The following is an 11,756-nucleotide window of genomic DNA, read 5'->3' on the forward strand; positions in this document are numbered from 1 at the left end:
CATTCACGCCCACAGACACACGCAAGATAGTCGAATTGGGCAAATTTCACTTACCTTAGGTCAAGCAAGCTGCGACCGCGACGCCTCGCTGGTAACTCCAACGCCACCTGCGCAGCCGTTGGCGCAGTCTCTGAGCAGCGTCTTTGTCTACGCAGAAGCTACGAGGCGCAGCTCAGTGAGATTTTGGCGTTCGTGGCGCGCGGTTCGGTTGTATTTTGAACGCTTATGACGATCGTTTTTGTTTTATGTGTGCCAAGCTGCAAATGAACAGAAAACCCCATAAACAACATTTTTAAGCGTTCGACGCATAATTAATTATAATTATAATTAATACAAAAGCATGGGAACGACAAATTTCGTTAACAAATCTAAATATTATTAAGCCCAGTATTAACGATCAAATGACGCGTTCACCGTGACGTCCAATTAAATTAATACAAAGTAAAAAATATTCCTAATCAAATTTTGAACAATACACATACAAGTACAAGTATTTGATTTTTAGATCCTCATTATTGGTGTTTACTTTTTTATCGCTTATAAGCAAGCTTTCTACAAAGCATAGCGAATGTTGGTTTTGCTAATGATCAGAATTTGTTTATGTCTTAGAGAACTAACCTGCCTGTTGATTAAATTACTCATGAGTTGTTAAAAGCCCAGCATAACAAAAACAACAAAATTAACCATAGCCGAGACTCTAAAAAAATGTATAACAAAACTTACAAAGAATCGCGGTGGCGTAATTTTTGCAATTAGATAAGTTACTACTATTATTACACGTTTTCTCAAGGCTTATCATCGCTTGGCCTTGTTTAGTTTATGATCGGCATCTAATAAATGTGTTAATGCAATAAAAATGAAAGATATGGATATACCTATAGTATGTCTAGCTTTATGGATGGGGCTACACTCAACAATTTAAAAAGTCTACAAAACTTCTCTTCCACAACAATTTTCTCCTTTTGTATTTTGTTGATTTTACTAATCAAAATAATAAAACTTTTTTGAAATAATGCCAAGGCCTTAGAAAAAAACCAAACGTTTATTTTGTTTAGGTTTCAAAATTATATTTTATTCTGTATGTTATATATATTTGGGTGTTCTAGTTAGTTAGTCTATCATATGTCGGCTAAACTAAAAACATTTAATATTGCACGAGAATTTTGTTTTATTACCTAATGACACATTGACGTGCAATAATTGAGTAAGTAAAACAAAGAAAATTGCCGATACAAAGTCTTTTCGTTCTCAAAGACTGTTTATTGTGTCCAGACAATCAAACAATTGATTCGGTAATATAAAACAATAAAAATAACTAATGTGCGAGTATGCAGCAGCAATAAAATGGGTTTTTTTTCGTCTGGTTGATGATTTATTGTACGCCATAGCTAATGCGCAGCTGAGCAAATAGAAGTTGAATCAGTGGGCCAAATTGTCAGCCGTGCTTTACCAAAACTTACATTGCACACTTTATTGACATTTTGCAACCAAACCAAAAGCAAAAGCAACAGCAAGACGCAGTGAATCGTACTACTGCAACCGCGAAGGCGGCATTATGCACCTTCACTTTCGTTCATTGTGAGAACAAACAGACAACATCGTTGCATTGCGCCTGCGCAACCATCACATGGAGTGACAATTGACAAGCGAAAAATTCGAAACTCGAACACATGTATACGAAAATTGAAATACTCTTCTTTGTATAATTTCATTATTTCGTCCGAATTGCGAAAAGAAACAAAAATGAAAATGCCGATAATATTGCTTCGTGATCTTATATTCAAAGTACCCATTTCTATAATTTGTTTAAATATCAATCAAAAAGTGTTCAATCATTTTTAATATTTACTATATATGATCTCAGAATAATGTTTTTTTTTTGCACTAAAAATAAGTGCTCCATTTATGGGCATAAATAAGTATGTCAAAGTATGTAGTAGTAAGTACGTAGTAGTATGTGCTCGGATCTCTACTTTCGACGCTGCACGACAAAGTCACAAAGATACCCGAAAAGCTTGATACAGTTAAAAGAAAATAACTTAAAATGCAAATGGCGCGTGGAACCGCAGCGATGACGTTGCAAAGGCCACAAAACTCGTTTTTAATCACCCGGCTGTTGGCGGCACAATTGGCAGTTACCAGTTTGTTGCAGTTTTACTCAATGAGTCGGTGCAAGGTGTGCAGGGCTAGCGGTGTACGTGTACGTCCATTGTTATGTAATGAATTGTAATGCCACCTCGCTAGCTGAGTCAGTGGGTCACTGACTTGAATGCCGCTGTCGCTTGTTTGGCGCCAAAACCAGAAATGATAATTGAAACAGCACAGCTACACATGAGCACACACACTTATGCCCACTGACATTTGCTATTGCCAATCAAATGAACGTCAAACCACAAAACCTGGCCACCAATCTACTAGCCTTCAACATGTACTATACTATTATACTGACTGCCTGAGAATTACAATTTAAGTTGAAGGTTAATCCCCCGTATATTCTATTGATTGACAGATCAAGCTAAAGCTAATATGGAAAACATCAGCAAGCATAATGATAGTGGTTACCTCAATAGCGCCTATGTAGACACTCCAAATACCTCTACCATATCTATACCAGGTGCCTATAAAGCGACACAAATCGAAAGCGATGCAGCCAGTGGTCATGAAACCAAAAGAGAATTAGCCAGAGGGAAACCGGAAACCCAGCAGGATGAGAACGGGACAGCGGAACATCAGGACAAGAAACGCGACAACTGGAACAACGATGTCGAATTTCTCATGTCCTGCATAGCACTCTCTGTGGGTCTGGGAAATGTTTGGCGCTTCCCTTTCACGGCTCTGGACAATGGAGGCGGCGCATTTGTCATACCCTACCTGATAGTTTTAATACTGGTGGGAAAACCTGTGTACTATCTGGAAATGTTACTCGGTCAATTCTCTAGCCGTGGTAGCGTCAAGGTTTACGATTTTTCGCCTATTATGAGGGGTAAGTAGTATATCGATCGTACATGTACAGCACACCTAATAAACTTTCTTTCAACGTAGGCATTGGCTATGGTCAAGTGCTCGCTACGGCAATTGTCACCACGTACTATGCGACCTTAATGGCACTTACCCTGCGCTATTTTGTGGACTCATTCTATCCCACGCTGCCATGGAGCTATTGCCGCGAAGAATGGGGCTCTAGCTGCTTAGACTCAGGCCCTAAACAAATGATGCAAACCGCAGACAATTCGTCAAATGTGCGCACAACCTCAGCGGAATTCTATTTCACGTATGTAAAAGAAATTATATCTGTAGAGTAGGTAGATTTGAGTGGAGCCACTAACCCAAACTGTGATTCTTATAGTGTTTTTATCAAATAATAAAGCAGTGATAGAATCCATCGGGCCCAACTCCTTAATACCTGTACCTTCAATGCGTGTCTACGTGTGCCAACTGAGTTATGAGATACGAGGGGTACTATTTATGTTTCGGAAATGGGGAAGACTAGTTGCGAAATGTCAAAGGTGACATTACCATCGTGAAGTTTGACATTTTTTAGCATAAACGTCCTGATGTGCGCAGCATTTTTTCCATTCCTCTTGAGACACTTCCAATACATGGTTTTTGAACGCTTCAACTGCTTCTTCGGCGCTTGTAAATCGTTGACCACGCAGTTTATTTTTCATATTCGGTAAAGAGAAGAAGTAATGGGTGCCAAATCAGGACTGCACGGAGGATGAGTCATCAAGTCGATGTTTTGACTGCTCAAAAATTCACATATTTGACGAGATGTGTTAGAGCTCGCATTGTCATGATGGAGAATGATTCGTCTTTGGCGGTTCGTTTTGCGAATTTCTCTGAAGACTTCCCGGTTGTGTACTACTCAAAATTAACCGTCCTATGTTTCTCAAGTGGAACAGTGGCCACATGACCCATTCAACTTAGGAAACAGGCGGCCACTAGCGTCGCAGTGCTTCGAGCGGGAACAACTTTTGTTAGATGTTGCTCGTCTAGGAACATCACACAGTCGATTGGTGTTTTGTTTCCGTTGCATACGCATATATCCATGATGCGTCACCTGTCACAATTTTATACACGTTGTTTGAAGAACCACGGCCAAACTTGTTAAGCATTTCCTTACACCACTGGACGCGAGCTTTTTTTGAGCTATTGATAAATTATGGGGTATCCAACGACTGAACATTTTTGTATAACTAAGTGTTGATGCAAAATCAAATGTATTGAAGTGGAACTAATGTGCAAGAATGCTTCTATTCCACGACATGTCACATGACGATCTTGCTTTATTAGTTCATGCACTGCATCGATGTTTTGTGGCACAACATCCGATTTTCGACGACTTTCACGGAATTCGTCGGGGACCGAGCTAGGACCAAGATTTAATTAACAATACCAGCTATATTCTTTGGTTTTTGGTGGTGCCTTATCGCCATACAAAGAACTGAGTTCATCAACACATTATTTTTGAGATAATCCACGTCGAAAACCTTCTCTTGAAATTTTCAATTTTTGGACAAATTGATTTGCTTAACTCACTATAAATGAAACAAATGGTAATGTCGCTTTTCGCATTTAGCAACGGGGGTTCCCATTCCCGAAATATAAATAGTACCGCTCGTATTACTAATAGCGGGGGAGCGAAGGGTGCATCAGAAAAACGAGAACTCGCCCTTCAAAAGGAATACATGTACATTGAGTCGTGTGCATCACCTGTTTTAGCTAATGCTCTTGGGTTTCTTTCCCCATCGCGCTCGTGTGAACAATTAGTGCAGTTTGTCTTCTGACTCAGGAACATCATGCGAGAAATTCTGATATTCAAAATATACCGCACAATTCTAAAGATTGTCCATGCGGCTACTTTATGGTAACCGTGAATGCTTCGCTTCGCTTCTGAATTTTCCATTTAAAATTGTTGCTTCTATTCAACTTCTCAATAATTTTTCGACGAAAGCCTGGTTGGTTGATGTTGCGAAGCATAATAAATGGCGCTCCAATACTGATCTATTTTTATTTCTTTTGAAATAGCATCAGATATGGTGACATCAATATGATCCGATCCGGTCCGGTGTGTTAACCAATCATTACATTCAGCATTGCACTTCATTTGTGCAATACAGAGATGAGACGAAGCAGAATTATCAGCAACAGCTGCGCTGAGCCTTATGGCTATAATTTTCTCAGAAACTTACCTACCTTTAAGAAACTTAACATGTCGAACTCGAGTATCAAATACCAAAAATTACGGGAGCTATGGAAAATCGCTTATAGCGGGGAATTCGAGGGAGTCATCAGAAAAAAAATTCAAACACGTCCATTATCGGACTTAGGAACATGTGGATATCAATTTTTTTGTTGTAGCTCTTACGCTTTCTGAGATCGTTAGGGGTCTGCCACGCCTTTTTTTAATTTCATCGTATAGTATACCATTTTAGACTTCAAGTACAAGGTATACAAATAATGTTTATGTGAAGGTAATAGCACAACTTATGCTAAGACTAACTGCAATCGAACTAGCATAAAATACCTTTCAAAGTAAACACTGCTTCATAAATCCTAATTTTCTACTTACTGTCTAAAGGAACATCATACTGCGCGAGAAACCAAGCATCGATGATGGTATTGGCTATCCCAGCTGGACTCTTGCCATTGCCTTGGCACTTGCATGGATCATCATTGCTGCCATTATGGCAAAAGGTGTCAAAAGCTCCGGCAAAGCTTCCTACTTTTTGGCTATATTCCCCTATGTGATCATGTTTATACTACTGGTGCGCGCACTCACCTTGCCCGGCGCATTCGATGGAGTACTCTACTTCTTAAAGCCGCAATGGCACAAGCTTCTGGAGCCCCAAGTCTGGTATGCCGCTGTCACACAAGTTTTTTTCTCACTGGCCATTTGCTTTGGCAATATTGTCATGTACGCCTCGTACAATCGATTCGGTCACAACATCTACAGGTGAGACAAATTCAACCCTCATGATTGAAATTCTGTATGACTAGCTCTTAAAGTCTCTGAGATCGAATCTGATTAAGAATTATTTACTTTGTGGGGCCTACCACGCCTCGTGCTGCCTGTTTCATTTTTCATTTTGCACATATATTATTATCATTATTTTCTTGTACCCTTTAGGTACGGGGACAGTGCATTTTCTTTTTGTACAATGCTTATTTATTTTCCATATACTTTCAGAGATGCAAATATTGTGACTACACTGGACACATTTACCTCGCTCCTTTCTGGTATTATTATATTCGGCATATTGGGGAACTTGGCATATGAGAACAATACCACAGATATAGGTAGCGTTGTGAATGGTGGGCCAGGTTTGGCCTTCATCTCTTATCCCGATGCCATTGCGAAATTCAAATTCTTGCCTCAGCTCTTCTCGGTGCTCTTCTTTCTGATGCTCTTCGTCCTTGGCATTGGTAGCAATGTTGGAATGGCCTCTTGCATAATGACTGTAATCAAGGATCAGTTCACAAAAGTGGATCACTGGATCATTGTCATCTGCATTGCCTTAGTGGGATATTTTCTGGGACTGATGTATATAACCCCCGGTGGTCAATATGTGCTTAACTTGCTGGACTTCTTTGGAGCAACTTTTGTTGCTTTGGTGCTGGCCATATTTGAACTTATAGCCATTGGGTGGATCTACGGTGTTAAACGTATATGCCGTGATGTGCAGTTCATGCTGGGAATCAAGACATCTATATACTACCGACTCTGCTGGGCTTTGATAACTCCTCTTATGATGATAGCTATTCTGCTTTATATGTTGATACTGTACGAGCCACTTACGTACAAAGACTACACATATCAGACCGGAGTGTATGGTAAGCAAAATGCTCTTTTAAGAGCATAAAATACACTAGTACGTGTACAAATAATTTGAAAAGTAGGAAGTTGTATTCCCGATATTCCATCAAAAACCTTTATAAGTTTGAAATCGACTTAGACACGCTTCGATTTCGGAAGCGGCTAAGCCTAAATTGACCGAAATTAGTTTTCATGCACTCTTAATCACTTGACAACTAGAGTTTGAAATCAAAAAACTCCCTAATAAAAGGCAGATAATAAGATAATAAGATTCGAACCCATCCTCCAGATGCTCATGAAAGGTATTTTGCTCTTTAATTTGTAATTAAACAAAGGTTTTTAAGGGCTAGTATTATTTTCATTGTCTCATAACTCATTGCTCAATTGTCAATTTTAAAACAAATACATCAGAGATATAACAATCTTAGGCGAAACAATTATTAAGCCGTATAAATGATTACTATTATATAGTTTTCCATTATAGTATTACTGCTGTCTTTTCCACTAACTAAAATATATCTCCTTGCAGTTTTCGGGTGGTGCCTGAGTGCTTTTGGAATCGGGCAAGTACTTTTCTGGGCCATACCCGCCGTCAGACGTCAACCTTCCAGCTTACCGCTCTGTGCGCGAATACGCAAGGCCTTCGAGCCACTGCCCAGCTGGGGACCAACGGAGCCGCAAACATTTAAGCGGTACCAAGCCTTCATGCAGGAGGCCAATGTGAGCACCATGTTTCAGCGCAGCGGCATTTGGCACAAAATCTATGACAATATCTTTGGTTAGCGTTGAATTAGCAATAAAAAGTGTGTAACGCATAAGCGAGAAAAACGGTCGCTGTAAGCCATGGAACTACAGCACAACCCTTTTATGAGAACAAGCCAAATTGGACGCCCGACTGGCTGGCTGGCTGACTCACTTCCTAACTGGTTGGTGGGCTTAAGTGGCAAATGAAGTCACAGCGGTAGTTGCCCTATGGCGACGACCTTAACAGAAATCCAAGCCAGCAACTGGCGCGTTTATAAAATATTTTTACATAAAGACATGGCTGTGATAACGGGCCCTTAGGGTAGCGGGAATAAACAGCAATTGCAGCGCTCTGTATACACACCCATTATATAAAGGGTAAAAGTTCTGATTTTATGATTGAATGGAAAAGTTTCTGGCTGTAATGCTGCAAGTGTGTTTCAGAATGTGCGTGTGCTTAGGGGTATACTCGAATGGGTATGTAGGTATGGGTATGTGTGCTCTTAAACACTTCCGAGCAACTTCATGCACAAAGTATTTCGAAAAATTTGTAAGCAAAAACATCAGCCTGGTTGAATGGCTCAATGAGTGCCTGCTGTGCAGATAAGCGCAAATTGCACACATGCGAGGCAGCCAGCGGCGCGTCTGTGTTGTTGTTGCTGCTTTCGCTGTTGCCTGTCCCTGTTAAATGACAAACGCGCCTATAAGCATGCAATATAAAATGCTCAGCACCGAAGCCTTTGTTGCTAAGACAACTAAAAATATATCCAATAAATCACGTTTTTCTAACAACAAAGCAAGTAGCGTACACCGAAGCTCGCCGAACACCAACGAAGACTGCCGAAGTGCCCAACGACAGTGGCTACGACGACAGCGACAACAATGCCGACGACATTCATTATTCTATTGGCAAGTTGACAAAGACATGGAGGCAAACTGTGAATGGCGCCCCGAACACACGCTCAACTCGACAAACAAGCCACTAAAAGACACCTGACAACTGTTTTTGGCATGCCATGAGCATAAGCCAGGCGTGCGACGCCACAGGCGTAGGAGGAGGAGCGTAGATTGAGACGGCATACCAGTAGTCCAACTGCCTACCACACTGCTTTACAACATTCCCCACTGATATGTATTTGTCATGGCAATGTAATTGTACAGACAGAATGCGTTTAAGTAAAATGTACAAGGCGACTCTTACTTAAGCATTGAAACCCACGATGCGTATACGCAACACTGGCAAGTCAATGCACTTGAAGTTGAATCACTCATTGGCCCATTTGTCCTTTCCTTGTTCGCTTGTTTGTTTGTTTGCCAACCCATTGTGTCACGTTAATGCGTTTTTAATGGCAAATGTTTTTAAGTAGACAACTCTTTGTATATTGCCTCAGCGCTTCAGAGCTTATATATATATTTTATATATATATAAATATACAAGTATATATATATATATATATATAATATGTGTGCGTGTATATTGAATATTTGTCGGTTTTTTGTCGCATCAAATGTCACTGTACATGCGTTATTTTATTGCTTTCCTGCGTAAATCAAACATAATGAGATATTTCGGCCGCATCAACAGTGCGTATGGTTGATTAAAAAATAACCAATAGCTGCAAACGACACAGCTGTTATTGAATTAAATTTCATTTTATTTATTTATTATGTTGAACTGAAACATTTTGTTCAAGCTGCTGAATAACAATGGAGTGGAAAGGAACGGTTAAATAAAAAATAAAAAGCTATTCAGAGCTGCTCCATACAAAAACTACAGCATGTTCACATAAACTACGTAAAATAGGAGCACAAAAAAAATGTATTTAATTATTTACAGAGATAATTGTCGGTATTAACTAGCCACCTTTAAGTCATAAGTCCTGCAAGTAGTTCGATAAACGAACTCGAAGGTAAAGCGCCATTTAGAACTGATATGTGTGTGTAATTCCGTTGAGTTCTTAAGTCATCAGTTCTTATACAAATTTTCTCCCTTTCTATCTAGCACTAAACTTGTGTAAAATTTTACATTTTGGGTGCAGGGTATAAAAATATTTAATTTTTGTACCAGTGGATAGAGGGTACTTTAGCACTAGTTGGGGCGTGCATGGCCCAGTTTGGTGATTCTAGCTCTTAAATCTATTGAAATCGCAACGTGTAGCCGGAGAAACGGACGTGGCAATGTCGGCTTAAACCTTTATACATTTTGATCAAGAGTATATACTCTGTGAAGACTTCTACTCCTCCTTATATTTGTAACATACTTTTGCACAAAACTAAAGTGCCCTTTTACTTCTTGCACATGGGGTTTGTTGGAGAGATGAGAATGGAAGAAAAATAGGTCAAACAATTAATTGATAGAGGAGAGGTTTCGAAATATGTATACTAGCAGAAGCAAGACATGGAAATAGACGATGATTCACATACTGATATCCAGGACCGAAAACTAGAAAAGAAGTTAGCGGAAATATCTACAACAGTAACGATATACTGTTGTACAAAAACTGAAAAACATGGAACGCAAGTCAGCGCAATATATTGTTTAGAAAATCTAAGGAGCAGGGAAACAAAACAGTGAGAGTGATTGCTCAAAAGGCAAGCATATAAATCAGCTGCCTTCTCATCACACCATTCATTCAACTTTCAATGGAAACAGAAAATGACAGCAGCAGGAAGAAGGGCAATGGCTGTCGGCTCACCGGCAAGACCGACTCAGGTACATGCCGTCCCCTCTTACGCACATTTCCCCAAAGTAATCAACAAAGCCGCACGGAGACATCTGCGCGTGGCCGCAGTCTGCTGGCAGAGGCTCACCATTTAGCGTTTTGACGCCTGCGGATGCCTCAAACAGTTGGCCACAAAAATGGAGATTCTTTAATGGCTATGCTAGTCGTCTGCCTCATTGTTTGCGTGTGTATGTGTGCGTGAGGGGTCACCATCACCTGGTACTTAGGCACACATTAACTTTTGGCCCTTTGTCCGACACGTTGCTTTGTTTGCCAAGACATCGGCCGCTATCTTAGACCTATGAGTTGACTAGACACAGCTGCTATTATTCTGCTTTGTTTATTTTTGATTGCATTTTAGGGGCCCAATAAAGTTTTAAATTATTTAAATAAATTAGCAGACATTTTCTTCTTTCCCATTTTACTTGTCCAGGTCTGTGCACAGATTGCTGGTGATTTGCTTTGAATGGCATTTAGCCGAAATTGTTTAGGGGTGTGAAGTAAACTTCAAATAGCTGCACTCTGCCAACTGGCCATCCAAAACGCATTGTTGTAAAACTTAACGAACAAACTTTATAAGCCACAACTGTAACATTGCATTGAATGCAAAATAGTCGAGGTGTTTTTAAATTGTTTGAAAAGTCGAATAGTTTTTGAACATTAACACTAAACTTTATTGTATTTGTATTGTATGCATATACATATATTATACTCGCATATACGGAAAAAATAATAGAAACGATCAAATTTTTGTATTCACCGGTTTGACACAAATTGTATATCCAATTAGCTTTGTCAAAATCACGAGTTATTCAACACCACCAGATAAATCATATCTCAATATATAATTTGGTTGCAATATCTTTAGAAATAAACAAATTCGTAATACAAGAGTTATCCTTATCGATTCTATGATTTGACAACTATGTCCACAGTTTAATAGCCAGAGCATTTTCTTTTTAAAATACCTACTATATGTGCCCCACAATTCTTCTAGCATTCGTGGGTATTGGTACCTTATACGCCAAAAACAATTTACTCAGCCAGTTTTCAGTGGCGAGTGTGTGTAGCTATAGTTTGTTATGTCGATTTTTGTTTGTGGCATCTCCTCAAGTTTTATTGTCAACGTGTACGTACGAAAATATGTTGTATATTTATGAATGTAGAGTCAGGCAAGGTTTGCGTTTGTGCTTCATATTTATGGCAGTCTGTCACTGGCAGTCAAGCACAAAACCTAGGAAAAAGCGCACATATACCTTTGCCTGTAAATTGGCATACTTGAGCGATTACATTGTACAAGTATGTAACCTATTTTCCTCTCTGTTTCTGTACTCACTTTTACGGGCAACTAATACGAGTAGCGCCAATTACAACGCTAGCCAAGAGACCCAGGAATTAAATACAACGAGCTAAAAAGTTGTCTTTGCCTGCTTCACGGCTATTTACCTTTCACTTTGCCTTGCAAAAACATC

At 39.6% G+C, this 11,756-nt stretch overlaps 1 protein-coding gene across 1 annotated transcript; it reads left to right on the forward strand.

Moving 5' to 3' along the window:
- Positions 1 to 229: 229 nt before the first annotated feature.
- Positions 230 to 7,931, forward strand: LOC115622211 (sodium-dependent nutrient amino acid transporter 1). The gene is made up of 6 exons (XM_030516111.1): positions 230 to 441; positions 2,510 to 2,983; positions 3,043 to 3,271; positions 5,582 to 5,956; positions 6,191 to 6,834; positions 7,347 to 7,931. The coding sequence occupies exons 2-6, from the start codon at positions 2,527 to 2,529 to the stop codon at positions 7,598 to 7,600; spliced, it is 1,959 nt and encodes a 652-aa protein (XP_030371971.1). The 5' UTR covers positions 230 to 441; positions 2,510 to 2,526; the 3' UTR covers positions 7,601 to 7,931.
- The last annotated feature ends 3,825 nt before the right edge of the window (positions 7,932 to 11,756 follow it).

This window comes from Scaptodrosophila lebanonensis, unplaced genomic scaffold (genome assembly GCF_003285725.1).
Source record: "Scaptodrosophila lebanonensis strain 11010-0011.00,11010-0021.00 unplaced genomic scaffold, SlebRS2 tig00000001-arrow-pilon, whole genome shotgun sequence".
Lineage (NCBI taxonomy): Eukaryota > Metazoa > Arthropoda > Insecta > Diptera > Drosophilidae > Scaptodrosophila > Scaptodrosophila lebanonensis.

Coding starts and splice junctions, on each gene's coding strand:
- LOC115622211 (XM_030516111.1), top strand. CDS start 2,527: ATGGAAAACATCAGCAAGCATAATGATAGTGGTTACCTCAATAGCGCC. Junction 5,957..6,190: donor TTCGGTCACAACATCTACAG/GTGAGACAAATT, acceptor ATATACTTTCAG/AGATGCAAATATTGTGACTA. Junction 6,835..7,346: donor ATATCAGACCGGAGTGTATG/GTAAGCAAAATG, acceptor ATCTCCTTGCAG/TTTTCGGGTGGTGCCTGAGT.